The sequence below is a fragment of the Ahaetulla prasina genome, chromosome 1 (genome assembly GCF_028640845.1).
Source record: "Ahaetulla prasina isolate Xishuangbanna chromosome 1, ASM2864084v1, whole genome shotgun sequence".
In the NCBI taxonomy this organism is placed as follows: domain Eukaryota; kingdom Metazoa; phylum Chordata; class Lepidosauria; order Squamata; family Colubridae; genus Ahaetulla; species Ahaetulla prasina.
Genome location: NC_080539.1, coordinates 119,523,146 through 119,545,753, shown reverse-complemented (window position 1 = coordinate 119,545,753; position 22,608 = coordinate 119,523,146). Strand labels below are relative to the sequence as shown.

At 37.6% G+C, this 22,608-nt stretch overlaps 1 protein-coding gene across 1 annotated transcript in view; it reads left to right on the top strand.

Moving 5' to 3' along the window:
- The window catches only part of CRYBG1 (crystallin beta-gamma domain containing 1), a 154,156-nt gene extending 131,576 nt beyond the window's left edge, over nucleotides 1–22,580 (top strand). Inside the window, exons 14-23 of the mRNA XM_058174462.1 lie at nucleotides 314–459; nucleotides 4,013–4,139; nucleotides 4,258–4,290; nucleotides 4,536–4,645; nucleotides 5,392–5,521; nucleotides 8,328–8,467; nucleotides 9,587–9,710; nucleotides 14,662–14,820; nucleotides 16,867–17,029; nucleotides 20,388–22,580. Coding sequence (XP_058030445.1) covers nucleotides 314–459; nucleotides 4,013–4,139; nucleotides 4,258–4,290; nucleotides 4,536–4,645; nucleotides 5,392–5,521; nucleotides 8,328–8,467; nucleotides 9,587–9,710; nucleotides 14,662–14,820; nucleotides 16,867–17,029; nucleotides 20,388–20,476 — 1,221 coding nt within the window. The 3' untranslated portion in view covers nucleotides 20,477–22,580. The remainder of the gene's footprint in view (nucleotides 1–313; nucleotides 460–4,012; nucleotides 4,140–4,257; nucleotides 4,291–4,535; nucleotides 4,646–5,391; nucleotides 5,522–8,327; nucleotides 8,468–9,586; nucleotides 9,711–14,661; nucleotides 14,821–16,866; nucleotides 17,030–20,387) is intronic.
- The last annotated feature ends 28 nt before the right edge of the window (nucleotides 22,581–22,608 follow it).

Genomic DNA, 22,608 nt, shown 5'->3' with positions numbered 1-22,608 from the left:
ACACTGAGAGCATATACACCAAAGATAAATTCCTTGTGTGTCCAGTCACAGTTGGCCAAGAAAGAAATCTAATCTATCCGATTCTACCCTACCCTACCCTACACTATACTATACTATACTATTCTATTCTATTTTCTTTATGGTACCTCTTACTGTTGGTTTCCTCTTTACACTGTCTCAGTCTCTGTTCCAATTCCTACCACATATAAAGAAGGCAACAATATATGCTCAAGAGGGAAATGTTCTTATATGATAAACAGTTAATGTATGTCTTCATTTCTCTGTTTATCTTGTTTGATGTTTCTTTCTTCAGGATCTGATGCACCCTCACATGATAATGTACACTGAAAAGGACTTTGGCAATAAAGGTTCCAGCATAAATGTATTAGGGATTATTTCCAATTTGAAGGATACCGGCTATGGATTAAGGACACAATCCATAAATGTGATTAGTGGAGTGTAAGTAATGCATTTATTTTAAATTTAATGGGAAATGTTGGCACAGGGAAATAAATACAAGGGCATCAGATATTAATGGTTTGAGTGAAAACTTTCTTCATATTAAAATGCCAAAGAAAAAAGTTTTCCCTTATGAAACTTTTTTTTAAAAAAAATCGTGCAGTTTCTTGGGTAAATTTTAAATGTTATTAAGAAGATGATTGCAGATTAAACTAGAATCATAGGCTCACAGAATTGAAAGAGGGCATTAAGGCAACAGAGTCTTCCTCTCTGATCAGTAAAGAAATCTAAATTAAAGCAGCCTCTCAGAATAGATGGCTCTCTAGCTTCCACTTGAATCCAATGAAGGGAAGTCCACTACATCTCTGTCCATCGGTTGTTTGTAACACTAGTGAATTGCTCTTAGAACAGGTAGTCCTCGACTTATGATCACAATTGAGCCCAAAATTTATGACGTTAAATAAGACATTTGTGAGTTTTGCTCCATTTTACAACCTTTCTTGCCACAGTTGTTAAGTGACTCCCTGCAGTTGATAAGTTAATAACCTGGTTGTTAAATGAATCTGACTTCCCCGTTGACTTTGTTTGTCAGATGGACGCAAAAGGTGATCAGATGACCCCGGGATACTGCAATGGTCATAAGTGTGAACTAGTTGCCAAGCATCTGAACTTTGATCACATGATCATGGGAATGCGGCAAAGATTGTAACTGAAAAATGGTCATAAGTCAGTTTTTTCAGTGCCATTGTAACTTTGAACAATCACTAAATGAAGTGTTGTAATTGGAAGATTACCTATATTAGGAACTTTTTTTCCCTAACATTCTGTTAGAATCTATTTCCCTGTAACTTAGATCCATTATTCCTTGTTCTGGAGCATAATTCCTGTACTTTGGAGCAAGAGAAAAGAAGTCTATATAACATTCTTTCAATTATTTGAAGTACACTTAGTCCCTCCTTGGGAATTTTTCTCATGACTAAATATGCCCAGCACTCTGAATCTCTCTTTAGTGAATTTGTTTCTAGTCCCATTATAATTTGCATTACCCTTCTTTGAATTTCTTTAATTTCTCTGAATCCTTCTTAAAATATGGTGCCCAGAACTCAGCACATAAATGGAGGCAATATCTCACCCAGTGGTGAAATTCAAATTTTTTTACTACCAGTTCTGTGGGCATGGCTCGGTGGGCGTGCCAGGGAAAGGATACTGCAAAATCCATTCCCTCCCCACTCCTGGGGAAAGGATACTGCAAAATCCCCATTCCCACCCTCTGGGGTCAGCCAGAGGTGGTATTTGCCGGTTCTCCGAACTACTCAAAATTTCCACTACCGGTTCTCCAGAACCTGTCAGAACCTGCTGGATTTCATCCCTGATCTCACCTATCGAGAATAGACTGGATTTATCCATTCCCATAATTTGAAAATTATACAACTGCTAATGCAGGCTAAAACTACTTTGCCTTTTTTTACAGCCAGATCACATTGTTGTCGCTTATTCAATCTGAAATCAGTTAAGTGTTCCAAGATTTTTAAAACGAGTGTTTGATTAATATGTTGGTGATCCATGGCCATAAGTAAAAACTTTTAATGCTCTGAAATTCCTCATGTAAGGCACATTTTTGCAATTATATATGTGTAATAGGTTACAAATCTTATTGCTTTCTTCCTTTCAGAGGCACTGTTCTGCCACTTTACATAAATATTTAATTCCCTGCAGGAATACATTTGTCATAGTTTGGCAACTATGTCAAAGTACTTTGAAGTTGAAGTGCTTGGCAACATAAACAAATGTCCTTGTCCTGATTCAGGAGTGGTGATTTAACACAGAATCCTAATCCTACTCAGATTAGTCTTCTACACTGAGTTCCCATGAATGAAATCAAAGCAAGGGAAAAACTTGTATTCACCACTGACATCTATTATTGGCGCGTTCCTATGGAATATATCCCAACTCATAATTTTCTGGGATTTCCCCAACTTTTCCTTTAAAGGTTTATACTGTACACCATTTGATCATAAGATGACGTTGAAATTATTACTGACTTCAGACTTCAAACTCACTTTGGGTAACTGACTATGATTTTTTTTAAAAAAATGGTTGCTCAAATCTCACCAAAATACTGTAATTTAAACAACAAATAGGTTATTCCAAGTACAAAAATGTCTCAGTTCTTTTTGGTATGAACAGAAACAGGTATAAAGAAGGGATCAAGTCAACTGTAATTTGAAAAAAGTGCTATTCTGTCTTCTTCATGTTTTCTTTCTCTTAACTATATACAAACTATTAAAGTCATAGAGTTAAATACAGGGGAAAAAAACCTCACTTGAATTTTATCAGGAGCTAAAGTGGATCATAATTAAAATTAGCATACAGCAGTATTATTTTACTTAACAAACTACGCCCTGTCTGGCCAGATACTGATATTTGACTTTTTCTCTGCAAATCACTGTGAGATCTTGAGTGTGTTTTTTCATCCCTCTGTGACCATATTTAAAACCATACCTAGTATTTAAACAATTTAAAGGACACTCAATATGTTTTTTCCTGCTTCAATAGCAGTTCAAAAAAGCAGGATACAGTACTGTACTTGTTCCTGTTGAGAAAGCACAGATTAAGGGAATAAGGAGGAAAATTGTAGTTGGCACAAATCATGCAATATATTTTCATTTCATCTTGAATGGAGAAACCATTATTCTTTATTTAGATTCTCAGCATAATACCATATTCATGTTTTCATTAATGCAATAGGAGTAGCATGTTGTTTGTAGAATGAAAAGCCTGATATCTTTGAGAACCAGCCAGGCCTGGAGTGTTTTCAAAACTTTGAGTTCAGGTTCAAGTGCAAACACGTCTGGTTGGACTTAATGGTTAACATGTTGTTTATACCTTGTCACTTTGGTCAAGCAATTTACAGCTATGTCTGGGTTTATATATGGAATAAACATTAAACAATTAATTACCAGGTAGTAACATTCATAAGACTAAACATAAAATAAGAAACGGAAGTGGCCAAAGCACATAACAGTCACTTTTATAATATCTCATGACATTTTGAGGTAACACTTGGGAGAATTGGGGGGGGGCGGGATGCAACGTACAAAAACTTTACTAAAGGAACCTATATGTAATTTCACATCTGTTCCATGAAAAATAGCTTTAACTTCATTATTAACATGTCAGTCCTGAAACTGAACTGAATTCAATAGGAGATACTCCTAGAGGAGATAGGATTGTGTTTTCAAATTGCATAATAATAAGAAAAAGTATAAGTTTACTGAAGTGTTATATGAATGGCAGAGTCTGAACAAATCAGTTTCCTACAAATCCTGCATGGAAATAGACACTGAGTCCTTTAAAAAAAACAGTTATTTGTTAAGTGGGCTGAAAAAAATTATGCATAGAGGCAAACCATGTTCCCTAAAAAAAAAACTACGTGTACAATTATGTCATGCTGTTCTTTTATTGACTTTTTCTGTCCTTAATATATATAGTAAAGTTCCACTAAAATCATTTATATTATTTATATAATAAAATATAATTGACATTCTTTTAGGTGGGTGGCTTATGAAAACCCTGACTTTACAGGAGAACAATATATTCTTGATAAAGGAATGTACTCCAACTATGAAGCTTGGGGGGCAAAGAATAATAAGATATCTTCAGTTCAACCCATACTTTTGGTAAGAAGATTCCTCTTTTTTAAAAAAAGCAACAGATTTTTAAAATGTTTTTCCTCACTCATAAATTATTATATTTTTTTGGTGTCATTTTCTTATTTTTTGTTCTCTATTTTTTTAGGATATCATCAATGAGCATGTGGGAAAATTTAAGGTAAAATAATCAAATATTTTGCATAGACAATATTGAATGGAAGCCGAGTCAGATGTATAGTGATTTAAGAAAGGTGAAGAATTGGGACGTGGGCAGAGTTGCTGATAGAATAGTTTGCAAAGTATAAAGATAATCCAGGAAGGAACAGCAAAAAAAAAAAAGACTGCCTCATTTGTATCAAGAGAGAGAAGACAGATTATGTCTGGATGTATTGTTAATCTATATGATCTCTGTTACCTTTAAAGGTCCAGTTATTTTCAGAACCAGAGTTTCAAGGCAGCAGTCAAATATTTGAGAAAGACATTTCTCAAATTGTGGAATTTCCTGCTAAATCTTCAAAGGTATTATCTGGCAGGTGAGTGAAAAGTTACTTTGATGTGTTCTAGTCAACACGCTATTATGGAAGCACATTTTTGAAACAGGCACAAAGGAAGGTCATTTAGACTGGGCTGGATGGATACATACTTTTATGCTGATGCATGGAACCACTCCAAGTCACTGGGTGTTTATGGGCAACTACAACTATACTGAGCTTCCTGTATCTTTTTGTTTTTAAAAAGTTATATTTAACCTAAGATGAATGACAGAGGAATGAGTCCAAAAGTACATTGAAGGATGTTTTAATCGGCATTGTTTGCCATAAAAATAAATAAGCCTTACTGGTGCCTTGCGTTTGAAGGGAGAAATCTGAGTCAGAGGACTTGTCAGTAACACTTAAACCATCTTCTTTTCTAAGGATTCTAAGATTGCAGCAGCTCTTGTAAGGTGCTCCTGATTATATTTCTTCCCACAAATCCAAAGCATTTGCCCCAATCTGAAGATGAGTTGTCTGTTTGAATTATTTCTCTTACATTTTAGAGAAATGGATTTTCTTTCAATTAAGTACATAAAGGAAAATGGTTGACCATTTTGTAAATTGTACCATTTCATATCATTGCTCTTAAAAATCTTGATTTCTATCCCTAATCTTCACCAAATAAATAATGAATAGAAATACCAAATAGTTGGTGCATTTGGCTCAGCAGTCTTGTCAGCAGGTTTTCAATCTTGAAATTATTTAAAATCTATCTTATGTTCTTACTTCCTTTTTTTCCCTTGTAGTTGGATTGCATATGATAAAGAAAATTTCTCTGGGAATCAGTATGTGTTAGAAGAAGGAGCCTATCCTGATCTTTCTGCAATGGGTTGCCTACCCCAAACATGCTTGAAATCGTTACAAGTTGTAAATATTGTAAGTTGTGAAAAAGAGTTTTAAAGCTAAGTAGGTTAGAAAAGGGTGAGGCTTCAAAATATATGTGAATGATTTCTGTGAGGCATAGTATTGAGACCATATGAGTTATAATCATAAGTAATAACATCTTTGATTCTGGATACTTTTAAGTATTTACAGATTGTTAACTTGTTTAGAAAGTTATTATTCTATCACTCCATTAGTCTACAAAAATAATAGTTAACTCTTTGATAGCCCAATCATCTTTGACTTTGCAATTAAAACCTGATCTGTTTGTTAATATATACCTCCCAGAATCTTTTAGGATGACATGACTTATAAATAATGTAAACATAAAAACAAGTAAAAATGTAAAACAAAAACATATCTCACTGGTCTCACTGGTTTGAAGTACAGGTAGTCCTCGGGTTACAACCACAATTCAGCCCAAAATTTATGTTGCTAAGTGAGACATTTATTAAATGAGTTTTGCCCCAGTTTACGACCTTCCTTGCCACAGTTGTTAAGTGAATCATTGCAGTTGTTAAGTTAGTAACCTGGTTGTTAAGTGAATCTGGCTTCCCCATTGACTTTGCTTGTCAGAAGGTTGCAAAAGGTGATCACATGACCCTTGGACATTGCAATCGTCATAAATGTGAACCAGTTGCCAAGCGCCTGAATTTTGATCACATGACTATAGGGATGTTGCAATGGTTGTAAGTATAAAAAATGGTCATAAGTCACTTTTTTCAGTGCTGTTGTATCTTTGAACAGTCACTAACTGAACTGTGGTAAGTCGAGGACTTCCTGTATTTTTCACCCTAGACCAGTGACAGCTAACCTTTTTGCTGTTGGGTGCCAAAAGCAGGGTGGGAGCACGGGGGGTTGTGCGCGTGCGTGCCCACACCCATAATTCAATGTGCCTCATCCCCCGTCCCCCCCCCCCGCACATGCACACGCGACCCACGTGTGACTGCCGCTTTTGGTACGTGATGGCACAGTGGGCTTGGTAGGCCCATTTTTCACCGTCCCCAGGCTCCAGAGGCTTTAAAGGAGCCTGGGAAGGGCAAAAACGGCCTTCCCCACCCCTCCGAGGCCTTTCGGAGGCCAGAAATAACCTGTTTCCTGACTTCTGGTAGGCCCGGAAGGCCCAAAAATCAGCTGGCCGATGCATACAGGCGCGCTGGAGCTAAGCTAGGGCAATGCTCACATGCCCACAGATATGGCTCCGCGTGCCACTTGTGGCACCCGTGCCATAGATTCACCATCACGGCCCTAGGCCAACTCAGTTTCTAGTATTGGAGTTCAATTAAAAGCAAAGCAGCTTCAAGTGAAAGTATGCAATGAGATCGGTAGAGAAGAGGAGGAGAAGGTTCTTTTCTGCTAAGTCTTCTTTTGAGTACAAAACTAGAAACTAAGCTTCCATCTTTGTGTGATCAGGCTAGAGGTATCATATATCTATAGTTACAATGGGTGTGTATATATGGGATAAAATAGAGCAAAAGATATCCTTGGGTATTGCAGCATACTTGACTTGACTGCTTTATTATGTAGCACAATCTGAGAAGACATCACTAAGTTGAACTCCATAATGCCATAATGTTTTCTTGGTTACAGTATGTTACTAATTGGCTGGAATAATACCGGAAAGAAAAATAAAGAGGTTTTAAAAAATTGGGAGAGAAAGATCATTGTGTGGGTATTAAGAGTGATGATAAACATGGGCTGGAATATCAACATGTTTACGCCCCTCAATTTTTCTTAGATGAAAGCTTAAGTCAACACGAGTTGAGATAATCCTATTTAAAGAGTGTATTAATTTGTCCCTGGAGAATCCAAACAAGTCTGTTTTGAGTTTGGAAAAAAAGGTACCCATTTGAACAGAATAAATTCCACCCCAAAGCAAAGATTACTTTTAGGATTAGGGTAATGTGAACTTGTACTGAAAGGTGCTCTTTTTGCTAAATGATTTTATCTATTTCAATGCAGTTGTTACGGGCATATAAAATGATTTTTTTGAACAACAATGCATCTGATATTTATTATAGAATTAAAGGGATGTGTAGATAAAGTAAGGCTACATATTGCACTTTTTAGCTATTAAAACAGAAACCAGAATGAAACTGTTTATACTGTGATGTAAATTAACAAAATGAAAAAAGGTCTATTTTACATGGTTTAAGCAGATACTTGCTATGGAAAGTCAATTATATAATACATAAAATTAGCTCCTTGCAAATGAAGTTTCAGTGATTCACTAAGTCCACTAAGAATCACCAAGTCCAAGAAATCTGGGGAACACCAATTCCAAACATTGAAGGCTTTGTTTGGAAAATTACATGATTTTATTAGTAATTCTTCCTCAGAGAAAACAAGTCGTTTGGAATTCTAACATTGTGGCACTAGCAATAAGAAAAACTATAAATATTCCAGATGCCAACAATTTGCAAGGGAATTCTGGAGACCGAGCTACTGCTGACTCAGCCAAGAATGAAAGGTGTGGTTTTAAGTACTCACCTTGCTTCTCCTCCTTGTTTTCCTCCCACACCTGGAATACCTTTTCAATGAGCAAAGTCCTTTATTCTAGACTTTGCCATCTGGGCAGTTTTGTACGATGGAATTATTTGAAAAGCACTTAAAGCTTTAAAAATGTCGACTTATTCCTGAGGACTGAAAAATTCCCAGTAAATGAAGTGTTAAAAGATATAACCATTTATTCTATTCAAAACACCCACAAAAGTATCACTTTTTCTGTCTAGATTATTAGCACTATAATTCCCTGCTGGCAAAACAATAACTTAAGACCTCCCTTTTTTAAAAAAAACAGGAACTTTCTGAGCCAGTTATAACCCTTTTTGAAAAAGAAAACTTCAGAGGAAAGAAATTTGAATTCATTACGGAAATAGTAAATCTCCAATTTCTTGGCTACAATCCTCATATTGCTTCAATAGAAGTCCATGGTGGCATGTAAGTTATAATTTTAACTTGAACATTTATTATTTGTAGAATTTAAATAGGATTTCCTATAATGCTTCCTTTAATATATTGTTCCAGTGTCCATATGAAAATATATAGCTGTCTTTTTGTCAAGCTAGGCACAATTACTGGTTTCAGATTTACCCAGGGAACTAAACCAAACAAACTTTTTCTTAGATGTTTATATTACAGAAAATAGCAAAACTATGTCAGTATTTTTAATATAATATAATTTCAGAAAAATAATACTTAATTTCACACAATTAATATGATTTTTGTCACAGATTTGTTAAAGGTAGATATTATATCCCACTCCCCACCATGCAGGTTATGCCACTTAAAAAAAGTTAAACATAGTTTATCTGTGTATTTGAATTTTTTTAAAAGAAAAGTATCTCCATCGTGCTGCCTTAAGGTAGAACCATCTCCATTAAAACTCCTTCAATTGATAGAACAGAAAAAGCTCAACAGACTTTTTTATGCATTCTCAAAATCTATTCTATTCTGGATGTCTACATAATTAATTTGGGGAATCAGAGACTGCAGAAGGAAAAATCTGCTCACCCATCATTGGATTTAGCTCATTCTTAATAAATGCCTGGTTTTTAAGCCAATCTCAGATCATAAACTTAAACCATGCTTCAAGGATTCATACATAATAGTTATTAGCTGTTAATATGTGCTCCAATGGATCCTCTGAAAATTACTGCAATGAATCAGTATAAAACTATGTTATTGTACAAATGAGGGGGGCTAGAACAAAGAGAGGCTCCTATTTCTTGGGGACACGGCCTTGTTTTCTAAGAGCCTATTAAGCATTATGGCTTTATTAGATTCAAATACATGAAATGGCTTTCTAAGACTCAAAAATGTGAAATCATTATGCAATACAAAATAAACATACAAGAGACTTTGGAAGAGGTCCCTTCCAACTCTGTTATTCTGTTAATAAAGTAGTAACTCTTAAAGAATATAAAGTATAATGATATACTTGAAATTGATTCTAAAATATCCCCCTAATAGATAACTGTGATGTTATGTATTTTTTTAAAAAGGATATTTTAGTGAAAGCATTATTTTGCAGATATAACAACTAGAGATTTTTTTCAGATGGATTATTTATGAACATCATAATTATAAAGGCCGTCAGATTTTACTAACGCCTAAAAAAATATCAAACTGGAAAGAGACAAGCGGCTATCACAAAATTGGTTCCCTACGACCTTTGTTGCAGGTAAGAGAGGTACTACAGCCCATTTTGGGATATCAAAGCTTTTTATGAAGTTTTTATCATTCTATCATCTTCATTCAACTTCTCTTCCATTATTGTTTCTTGGCCTTAATATTCCACCTGAGTACCATTTAAATCACATGAAACAAATCATGTGATTTTTACCTTCTATAGTATTATGAGAACTATGGTCTTTGGGACTTTTAAATGATGATTTTCATTCTACCATCCAGTTTTGTTCAAAATTACATCTCTGAATCAAAATGTAAGCATATTGCCTTTCACATGTAAACACTGAATGAAATCACTAGTGAGTCTATTCAGTATTTGATGCCAATGAATATTATTCCGCTTCTCATTTTGAGGTTTTAGAAATATCTTTTATTATTGATATTGAATGCTGAAATCACACATTTCTTGTTCACAGTGAATTTTTTTTAAATTTAGAAATTAGGATTTAGTTCAGTTCTCCGATTTTGGGTAGTACATTTTAAACATAATGCTATGTTTTCTTCCCTTTTACACAATTTATATGTTCTTGCGCAAAAAAATGTAATAGGTATGATTATTTAGTTAAAATGTCCCAACTATTTAATAGATTTCATTTTACTTCCTTATGGAAAAACTAAATACTTAACATGAAAATCTTTTTCATAAAAGTTATTTAGGCATCAGTTTCCATATAGTAAAAATCATGTTTTCAATGTGTATATTATCAATCAAGTCTAAGCAATATACGATGTTCATCTGCAAGTTGTTTCTAATATGAAATAATTTAAAAATGTACAGTAAAATTAATATTCAAAATGTAGTTACAAATGTGGGCATATATTTTAATTACCGTATATACTCGAGTATAAGCCGAGTTTTTCGGCACGTTTTTTGTGCTGAAAAACGCCCCCTCGGCTTATACTCGAGTCTACCCTTGCAGAGCCGACCCAGGGAGAGGGTTTTTTGCCCTCGGGAACAGCTGGGCCGGCAGGACGAGCCCAAATGCTGCCGGCATGCTTTGCCAGCTCGGCCGGCTCGTTTTGGGGCGGCGGCTGGCCTCCGGCGTTTTCTTCCGCCGCTTTTTGATGGCGGCGGCGGTGGTCGGCGGAGGGGGCGGGGGGGCGGAGGGGGCGTTCGACATTTTCGCCCCCCTCTCACTCGTCCTCCTCTTGCCCGCGGTGGGGGCGGAGGGGGCGTTTGTCACCCTCGCCCTCCTCTCCGAAAAGCCGAAATTGAGTGCGAAGCGGCAGTGGGGGTGGGTGGGTGGAGGCCGCCGTGAAGTGCCGGCTGGGGAGCCCGGAGCCAATCCCGGGCTCCCCAGCCGGCACTCACGGCGGCCTCCTGCCGCCGCACTCAATTTCGGCCGGAGAGGAGGGCGAGTGACAAACAAATAGAGTTCTTCGCCTTGGCGTTTGTCACCCTCGCCCTCCTCTCCAGCCGAAATTGAGTGCGGCGGCAGTGGGGGTGGGGAGGCCGCGTGAAGTGCCGGCTGGGGAGCCCGGATTGGCTCCTGGGCTCCCCAGCCGGCACTCACGGCGGCCTCCTGCCGCCGCACTCAATTTCGGCCGGAGAGGAGGGCGAGGGTGACAACGCCAAGGCGAAGAACTCTCTTTATTTGTTTGTCACTCTCGCCTCGGAGGGGCGGAGGGGCGTTGTCACCCTCGCCCTCCTCTCCAGCCGAAATTGAGTGCGGCGGCAGTGGGGGTGGGTGGGTGGGGAGGCCGCCGTGAAGTGCCGGCTGGGGAGCCCGGAGCCAATCCCGGGCTCCCCAGCCGGCACTCACGGCGGCCTCCTGCCGCCGCACTCAATTTCGGCCGGAGAGGAGGGCGAGTGACAAACAAATAGAGTTCTTCGCCTTGGCGTTTGTCACCTCGCCCTCCTCTCCAGCCGAAATTGAGTGCGGCGGCAGTGGGGGTGGGGAGGCCGCCGTGAAGTGCCGGCTGGGGAGCCCGGATTGGCTCCTGGGCTCCCCAGCCGGCACTCACGGCGGCCTCTGCCGCCGCACTCAATTTCGGCCGGAGAGGAGGGCGAGGGTGACAACGCCTCCGCCCCCACCGCGGGCAAGAGGAGGACGAGTGAGAGGGGCGAAATGTCGAACGCCCCTCCGCCCCTCCGCCGACCACCGCCGCCGCCATCAAAAGCGGCGGAAGAAAACGCCGAGGCCAGCCGCCGCCCAAAACGAGCCGGCCGAGCTGGCAAAGCATGCCGACACTTCAATCCCGGCTCCCCAGCCGGCACTTCACGGCGGCCTCCCCACCCACCCACCCACCCCACTGCCGCCGCACTCAATTTCGGCTGGAGAGGACGGCGAGTGTGTCAAACGCCAAGGCGAGAAGAACTCTCTTTTATTTGTTTGTCACTCGCCTCCTCTTACTCGTCCTCCTCTCGCCTCGGAGGGGCGGAGGCGTTGTCCTGAATACATCCCAATAAAATGCAAAGGTTTCAAAGCATGTTTTGGAAAAGCAGCGAGGATGGGGGAGAATGCTGCCTTGAATGTGAAAAGAAACGTGGAAAACTCCAACTACAGTATAAAAAAACATTTGCACTCAGTACTTTTTATTTTATTTTATTTTTGCCAAGTTTTCCCCAGGGTTTTCCCCTATGGAAATTGGGGAGGTGGGGAGAAAGAGGTGAAAAGAAAAGCCTCTTGGAAAGCGGAGAAATACGGCAAGAACAAACAATTTCTCCCCGAGAGGGGGCAGGAGGAGGAGGAGGAGGAGAGATGGGGCATTGCAAGCTAGGGTGGGAAGAAGGAGGAGGAAGAAGAAGGGAGGCAAAAGAAACCGATCCTCGCGCAGATCAGCAAATTAGCTTTCCTTCTCCAAACCAATTTTTTTAAAAAAAAAAAACCCGTTCTACCCAGAGCAAATGGCAAATAAGCAGCCCGTTTTGAGTCTGATTATTGTTTCATGGTGGTTGCCCTCTCTGATCTCCTTGTACATGACAAGGCACCTCTAACCCAGCGCTTTGTGTTTGTTATTGGTAATTCTCCTCTCCTTCTTCCATTGGAGTCCTCTCCTTCCTTTCCGAACGGGCGGGCGATTTACCTTCTCTGCCTCTTTTATTTTCCTGGAGGTGGAGGTGTATTCCTAAGGATGCCTTCAGTGCTGGGGAAGGAGCCGATCCATGGAGGGAGGGGCGACGCTGCCGAGAAGCCGCTGCTTACAGAGGCGAAAGAGCCAGGAGACCTTGGCATAGGTGGGCGGCTGGTGTAAGGCAGGGCAGAACCTTCGACCCGCAAGGATCCCGGGAGGTGGGGGACGAAAGAGAGGCAGAGAAGGAGGAGGAGGAAGGAAAAGAAAAGAAAAGGGGGAGTGAAAATAAGAGCAGTCCGAGCAATAAATAAATATTGCTGGGCTGCTTTCCAAAAATCCTCAGCACGGAACTAAAAGTTGCAAGTGTTTTGTGAGTTCAAACAGTCCCTTCCAGACTAACACGTTTCATTAAAAGATACAAAGTTTGGTAAACTGAAGCTCGCTCTGTCCAATGCAAAAAATCATCATCATCATGTAATAATAATAATAATAATGATAATAATAATAATAATAATAATGATGATGATAATGTTAATAATGATAATAATAATAATAATAATAATAATAATGATGATGATAATGATAATAATGATAATGATAATAATAATAATAATGATGATGATGATGATGATGATAATGATAATAATGATAATGATAATAATAATAATAATGATGATGATAATGATAATGATAATGATAATAATAATAATAATAATAATAATAATAATAATAATGATGATGATGATGATGATAATGATAATAATGATAATGATAATTAATAATAATAATAATAATATTCAGCCGTGCTTCGCTTTGATGGCAGCCTGACGTAAAATGGGGGCAGGGGGATACATACACGGTTAGGGAAAATAACAAAACAATGTTTTGGGCTCAATTGCAGTCTTAAATTGAGGACTACCGGTACTTGCAATTTGAACCTTATTGGACACTTCATTCCTGGAGGGTTTTTAAAGAACAGACTGGACAATCCTTTGTCTGAAACAGTATAGGATCTCTTGCTTGAGGAGTGGGGACTGGACTAGAAGATCACTGTTAGTTTGGGATATGTTCAGAGCCCACACATCTGATGACATAAAAAAATTGGCAAAGTCATCTCAAGTCACTTTGGCCGTTATTCCAGGTGGGCTTACATCTGTATTGCAGCCCCTAGATGTCAGTTTAAATAAACCTTTCAAGGACCATGTGCGAAGGATGTGGCATGAATGGATGACATCTGGTCAAGCTCGTCTGACAAAAGTTGGAAATCTGAGAAAGCCAGACATAGAACTAATAGCACAGTGGGTTCGTGATGCATGGGAAGATATTCCAGAGGACATGGTGCAACGTGCCTTCAAGAAATGTGGCATTAGTAATGCTATGGATGGCAGTGAAGACAGCGCATTGTATGAGAGTGACAGCAGTGATGATGACGACTGTGAACTCAGTGATGACGACAACGATATGCGGATAACATCACAGAAGCTGAAGTAGCTGAAGCTCTGTTTGGACAAACAGATGATGAGGAGGAGAACTCCAGTTTTGAGGATTTTAGCTCGTTAGCTTGGTTGCTGTTACTTTTAAAGATACTGTATTTTTGATACCATATTCTTTTTGGGGACCCCCTTTTGCACTTTTATTGTTTTTCGTTCAAATAAATATTCATGTTATTTTACTTGGCTCTATCTTTATTTTTTACATTGACCAGTAGCTGCCTCATTTCCCACCCTCGGCTTATACTCGAGTCAATAGTTTTTCCCAGTTTTTGTGGTAAAATTAGGTACCTCGGCTTATATTCGGATCGGCTTATACTCGAGTATATACGGTATGTTTCCCTTTAATAATATTAACATTAGTTTAAAAGAAGAAGGGGGAAATGCTAAATCTTGAAGGTGTTTTATTATTGTTAAAGAAAACTAATTACATTTCAGAGACAAGTGTACTTCAGACTCAGAAACAAAGAGACGGGAAAGTTCATGGCAGCTGATGGAAATATGGATGACTTGAGTCTTCTGAGGATACAAGCTGTGGAAGACAATAAATCTGGAGAGCAGATCTGGCTTTATCAAGATGGATTCATCAAGTCTAGGGTAAGGTTCTATATGAAACATGTTTTGCTGTAGAATACAATTCAGCATATTTGACAGATTTTCCATAAAACAAACAGAAAACAGGTATTGCTTCCCCACAGAAACAAAAAGTAATTGAAAGGAGTTCACCCTGTTTCTCTTTTTGTTTATTTACTTAGTAAATACAGTCTGTGACCAAAAAGCCGCCTCATTATTATTATTATTATTATTATTATTATTATTATTATTATTATTATTATTATTATTATTATTATTATTATTATTATTATTATTATTATTCAGCTATTTCTATCATTAGTTTTCATTACAATTAAGTTTCTTCTTCCTATTAATTATGGCTATAACCAGTCCTTAGCAGGATTGGGAAGAACTAGGCCATTCTCACAGTGCCTTCATCTGATGTGTCTCTTTTACCAAGCTAAAAGAGTCAACCTGCGTGGGATGTCATATACTTCCAACCAGCCTTCTTTCTAGATATACTTAATCCAGCAGAATTGCATTTGGAGAGGCTATGTGGGCAGCAGTTGGGTTGGTTCCCCTCTAAAAGTGTTACCTTCTGGGTAAGCAAAGAGGGAAGGAAATGAAAAGTGGCAGAGATTTGGAGGCAATCCCCTGTAGGTCTCAGCAATCGCAAAGTATTTACCTCAGAAGTCTTGGTCATGACCCAAGGGCCTTGGTGCCTGTCTCAGTATGCTTGGGTGCTGCTAATGCCCAATCTACTAGTCTGGTTTCTTCTAAAATAGGATATAATTCTAGTTATGTAGTTCCATAATAATTCCTGAAATTAAAAACAAAAAAATGGACTATATATATGGTATATGTTTCCCCCCTTCATTAATGTATTTGTTTATATTATTTAGCAGTTGTCTTAGACTCACCCCTCTATTTCTTGAACATCTATCTTCAAGCACTAGCAATTTTGCCTTGTCTTCAGCTACATTGATTAGGGTTTTGAGCCTTTCAGAAAGGCAAATTTGATATGTCTGCCATTGCTGACCCATAGCAATTAATAACAAAAGAGAATTGTCACTAAAATTGTAGAAACAGCTTTTAGGAGTAGAAATAATTGTTCAGTTATTAATTTATTTATGTAGTTATTAGTCAGATGCCCCGAACAGTTGAACTTCTTGATTTCCAGTTCTTCAGAACACAGTTTGCACTTCTTGAATCCAATTACAAACTTCAATCGTGCATCGAGGCTTTCTTTTTAAATTGCCTGTCAGTTAAATCTGGCCAACTGATGTAGGAGCCGATTTGCAGCCTTCTTCAGTCTTCATGTTTAACAGTGTACAGACTTGTTAACATCAAATCCAGTGAAGACAGCCAAGTGGCAAGCTATGCATTGATCTCTTGTTTACTGTTGGGTTACATCTCCCAAAGCATCCTTCCAAAGGGAGAGATTTCTCAACTATATTATATCATCCTGTGAACCTGTCTCAGAACGGAAAGGGTTCCTCCTTTATAAGAGCATGTTTGAACATGGGAAAATGAGAAGCTGTAGCTTACAACAGACTAAAAAAGTTAAAGTGTTAATTTTAATGCCCCACCTAAAACAACATAAAAGGGTTTTCAGTATTTTCCTTTCTGATATTTGGTAACATTTGTAACATGGCTTTGATTTCTCTGCATTTGAGCATATTCTTGCTGGAATTCTTGCAACCAATTCTTGGCAGGATTGGGAAGGTACCTTTCCTTAGTGTTAAAACACAACCTCATAGAATCTTCTATTAAAAGAAGAGGCCACTAGGCTGAGAACAAAAACAGGTTTTTCGATAAGAGTAAGCCTCGTTATAGTAGCTCCAAAAGCATATGTTTAAAAAGAAGTTAAGACCTATTCTTTACTTGTAATTTAATTGTGCTAAGCAGTTTGAATTAGTGAGATCTTTATATTAACTGAATTATAAATGTGATATACCATACCTTGAATTTCACGTAACTTGAGCACCAAGGACCCCTCAGAAATATCTGCTTTTTATCCAAGCGTGTGACCAATTACTTGTGTGATAGTGTGAACTGGGCTCTCACTGGTGCTGTTTCCTTGCACAGGGGGCAGAAGACATCTGCTTAACGATTGTAGGAAATTTGATCACCCCTGGTACAAAGCTGGGCCTGGCCCTTCAGCAAAATGATGAAAAACAAAACTGGAGTTTTAATTCTGATGGCAAGATTTACAGCAAAATGAAACCAAATTTAGTATTAGATATTAAAGGTAAGAACTTTTTATGCTAAGTTATGAACTTTATTTGATTAATGAAAATTAATTTTCATATGATAAATAGCAAAAATAAGTTCTTCATATTAGCTCACGTAACAAGTATGATAAAGCTCCATTTATCATTCAGTGTTCAAATAATAACAGAAGAGTAGTTAGAATCATTTAGTCACCTTGAATTGTTTATGAATAATGAATTAGTATGAATATGAATAATACAAATTATTATTTAACTACAAATTGGAGTAATTTTTTTATAATCAGCAATTACAAAAACAAAAATAAACTATGATGGCCTCAAAGGAAAAAAACATGTCCGGTGCTTGACTAAAGGGGAGTGTTTAATTAATATTTTTTGAAATCCAAGAGAATGTTCTAAAATAAAGGGCACTATTGCTTTTTGTTGACTTTCTGACTTGATTGTACACAAGACTTTTTCTTTTAAAATTGCAATGAAGAAACAGTTTCTAAAGGGGCAGCTTTTGAACCCTTATACCTAACGCAAACTGATGAAGTGTTCATTTTGTATAGTATTACAAGTAAATGAATTTAAGGAATCAAGTGATAATCCTGTAATCATAATTTACATGAGGTCTCTCGGGGAAAAAGAACACTTGAGAAACAATACCTATTGCTAGAGGAGATCAAGATTATCTTATAGCAAGTCCAATTCATCTAAACCAGGGATCAGCAACCCGTGGCTCTGGAGCCGCATGTGACTCTTTCATCCCTCTGCTGCGGTTCCCTTTCGCCAGTCGGCTCTGCAGTTGATAGGGCTTTCGGTTAGGGCAGGTAGAGGAAAAAGGATGCCGCACTAGGAGGAGACTCTATGGTGGGGGAACCAGACTTCCGGTCGGCTCCAGAATTGACTGGGGGGCTTCCGGTTAGGACCTTTGTGGCTCTTTGAGTGTTTAAGGTTGCCGACCCTTGATCTAAATATTGGAATAGATGTGAAAGTACCAAAATCACTCTATGATTCAGGAATAAATGTAGGATTTGTTATTTGTATCAAAGCTCCTTTCTACATTTTGTTATTAATTAAAAAAAACATAATATATAGTGACTCCTCAAGGTTTAAAGGACACACCTTAACAGACATAAATTCATATCCTAATGTAGAAGTTTCATAGTGAGGGCAGTTCATAATGTAAGTGTGCCCTCTGGAGGACACAAGAAGTAATAATAATACACCATGATTCTGAGTATATCTATTCAGAACAAATCCATCAGTTTCATGGGTTTCAGGCCCAGGTTGTTACATATAGCTAGCTATATGAACTAGCTATGTTTCATAGAACTAATCTGCATAACAACACTTTAAGCTTTCATATACATAGGGAGATGGACAGGTTAGAAATATAAATAAAATAAATAAAAATATTATTAGTATTTCAGGAAACTAATAAAGGGAACTATTCCAAGACAATTAAATACCTCATAATTTTATCCACATACACATTACCAAAATGGCTTCTTGCCAATTAAATTTTTACAGATAAGCTTGTGAGGAATTTTTAATAAATGGCATCGGTAAAAAATTTCTTTATATGCTTCCCCCCGCGCTCCCCCCCCCAAAAAATACACCAAATGCTTCTGAAGCTTCTATATGTTTAATATGTAAGGAATGGATTTATTTTCAACCATAAGATACTTTTACCATCTGTCCTGCAAGTTCAAGACAGATGGCACACATCTATATTTCCAGCTGCAGGAAAAAAACAAGCCCTACTCTTGTTCTTGGATCCAAAAGTGTGCACTTTGCATGCAGCAGAATTAACTCACTGATTCTCCTAACCAGAAAGCATTTGTAAGAAAAACATTTTCAGATCATAGATAATTAAAACTGGCAAATATTTGTGTCAGTTCAATCATGATTTGAAGTGTGTAATCTAGAAATGCTATAAAGTTAGTTTGATAAAGCTGAAGACATTGAGGATCTGGCCAAGATTTCAGTGAGAAACTGCCTGAGATACTAGTATATCCAGCTTATGATCCATGAGAAGATAGATGGAATAGACATTTAATTTTAAAAAGGTATATCAAAAATTAGCTATAAAATAATATTTTATATACACACAGTTCCAGTAGTTCTTTTAATTCATCTCTAGAAGTAACTATATTTAACACTGGGAAATGACAATCCTATGAGTCTAAATCTGTTTTCTAAATTTGAAGGCCTCCAACTAAAGCTAAAATATTTGCTTGATAACTAAGCATTTGTGCAGGTAGTTCTTGACCTACAACCATTCGTTTAGTGATCATTAGGAGTTACCATGACACTGAAAAATGTATGGCCATTTTTCACACAATTGTTGCAGCATCCCATAGTCATGTGATCAAAATTTGGATGCTTGGCAACTGGTTTATGACAGTTGCAATGTCCTGAGATCATGTGATCACCTTTTGTGAACTTCTGAAAAGCAAAGTCAGTGAGAAGCCAGATTCACTTAACAACCCTGTTACTAAGTTAACAACTACAGTGATTCAGTTACCAGCTCTGGCAAGAAAGGGCAAAATTCCCTTAACAATTGTCTTGCTTAACAACAGAAATTTTGGGTTCTATTGTCACAAGTCAAAGACTACATATAAATCATATGTTGGTTTATAATATAATTACACAATGTAATGTGTTTTTGAAATACCTTTGCAAAACAAAACAAATGCAGAAAACATTTATATGGCAGAGAATCAGAAGAATGAAATACAATGAAGGGTATGTCTTTGAAGTATTTCTTTTAAAGCAAAATTATCATCATAGAAAAAGGGAGCAAATATAGAAAGTTTTAAGATTTCTGAAACGTTCAATCCAAAGATAAATCACAATAATCTGCTTAATTAAAACTATTTTTTTTCTTCTTTTTTTCACATTATACCGGATGGTGCAAACTTGGCGGGCTTTTGCATTAGCGCGGGGAAGCCCTGCCAGTGCAGTGAGAGGGCGGGGCGGGGGAGCCGCCAGCCTTCTCGGCTGAGGGAGGGAGGGAGGCTTTCCCTGACCGGTAGCTGCCTCATTTCCCTCCCTCGGCTTATACTCGAGTCCCCAGTTTACCCCAGTTTTTTGGGGTAAAATTGGGGACCTCGGCTTATACTCGGATCGGCTTATATTCGAGTATATACGGTAATGTGTTTTTGAAATACCTTTGCAAAACAAAACAAATGCAGAAAACATTTATATATCAGAGAATCAGAAGAATGAAATACAATGAAGGGTATGTCTTTGAAGTATTTCTTTTAAAGCAAAATTATCATCATAGAAAAAGGGAGCAAATATAGAAAGTTTTAAGATTTCTGAAACGTTCAATCCAAAGATAAATCACAATAATCTGCTTAATTAAAACTATTTTTTTTCTTTTAGGGGGAAATCAATATGATCAAAACCACCTAATTCTCAGTACAGCCAGTGAAGACAGACCAACACAGTACTGGGAGCCACTGATTATTTAAAAGGCGGATTGAGATGCAACCCCAATACTTGAGATGTGAATTAGACAAATTGTGGTTTTCCAACCAACTTGTTCATTTGAAGAAACAAAAATTGTAATATGCTAATTCCATCACTGCATCCAAGAGTAGAGTACCCCTATATGGATGTCATGTCACCTAATTTCTATTATGTTTGTTAACTCTGCCTTGTCTCATTCCTTTGCTCAAGCCCACTGCCCTCCATGCTCTGCAAGGAGCAGACCAAACCAGAAATGAGGAAGTTACTAAATATGGAGCTATAACATACCTAGAATGGACTCCCAGGTAGGACACAAGGAAGATGACAGGTTTGGCAAGCTCAGCCATACTTTCCTTTGCCACAAATGAAATTGTGTATGAGTATATGGTATAAATATTCTGGGTTGAAAGGAAATAGTCTTAGACTTTTCTGTCCTTTTCTTATTACAAACATGTATCACAAGCAGCTATTTTGTATCACTGAGGCTACTAACATTTTAATGTGCAATTCTAAATGTACAAGTAAACTTTTAATGTTTTGGTGCTCCAAGCTTAGAGCTGAAACTGAATTTACTATTGCACTGGAATATTTTGTAGTGAAACTCATTGCTAACAAGTTCAACGTCATCAAAAAAAAATATTAGATATTCATGTAAAATCTAAATCATTTTAGATGATTTTAAACTAAATGAAATTGTGAGAGATGAATGCTTTAGTGCCTAACAAACATTTGTTGCTGAGTTTTTCATCTGTTAAAAATGCCAATTATCTGCGTGGCTGCCTTATTTTACACAATTTGCACTTACTATTTCTGTACATGGCAAGTATACTGTTTCTATATTCTAAATGGAGTTACTTTAAATTGTGTAACAAACTATATGTGACTTGCGTAGCACAGCAGTTCTTGCTTTTTAATGAAATGTTTTCCTGTGTCTTTGCTTTAAACCTTCTCTGATGAAACTCACTACGTGTACTGCATGTAAGTTTTCTATTTCTGATTCTGTATTCAGGTAATTTCAATGTTCACCGTTCAGTTATTCCTGCTTTACACCCCCTTATTTGCATTCACATTCCTCTAGTACTATACTGATCATTAACATGAAAATGTGGTCTTAAAGTTTGAATTCAGAAAAATCTAACCTGAATATCAGAATACCAAGTAGTTTCTTGAAGAATATTTAACGTTAAAGCTGGCTTTACTTGTGCACAATTGTTTCTACAGTAAAACAAACCCTACTTTTAAGATATGTTTATATGTAACTGCTGAATTTCAAAATGTTAAAATTCTGACAGGTAAAAAAATGCCACCAAAAATATTTGTCATATTGTCATCATTAATGACAAAGTTATCACACACTACTACTGAATGGAAAACACTGCTAATAAATCCTCAGAATGTCTAATCCAGCTGCTGCATTTTACAAGAGAAATTAGAAATAAAATAACTCCTGCATCAATAGCCCTCACTGTTCTTCCCAGATCTGTAACTATTATTTTTGCTTTCTGCTACCATGTACACAAACGACTTGAAAAGCAATTTATTGCCAACAACTATCTTGGAGCATTACCAGATGTTGCTTGAAGTCCATGCAGCAAGCTGAGTGTCCTTCCCCCACCCCCCTCTACACACACAATCGATAATACCGCACAAAAACCTTCCACAGCAGCAGGAGGTAGCCAAGTCTGGTGCATTGGAAAGTGCCTGGCGATGCCACACTGAGAAATCAGTAGGGGCTCAATTAGCTTCCAACACAGATCTGAAGTCATAACTAGCAATGCCCTTAGGCTGCTCAGTCAAATGTCATGAAAATCTATAAGGATTTAACAGTGCTGCACTGGTTTGTTTGGAAACCAGTATTGTGTTAATTTGCCATTGTTTATTGGAAAATTATAATAATACAAATGTTAAAATATTTACTTTGACCCCAATCTACTGTATAACTTTGCAACAATCATGTAGTTGCTATATTTTTCTGGTGACATTTTGAAACTGCTGCTTATATTCTTGATAAAATATTTTAGGGTGTGGTATTTGCAGAAAATGTCTTTGTGTCCAAACCCTTGTATAAACATATGTATTTTACAAATAAATATTACTCAGATGGAATCTGTTTTGTTGTACAAACATAAGAATT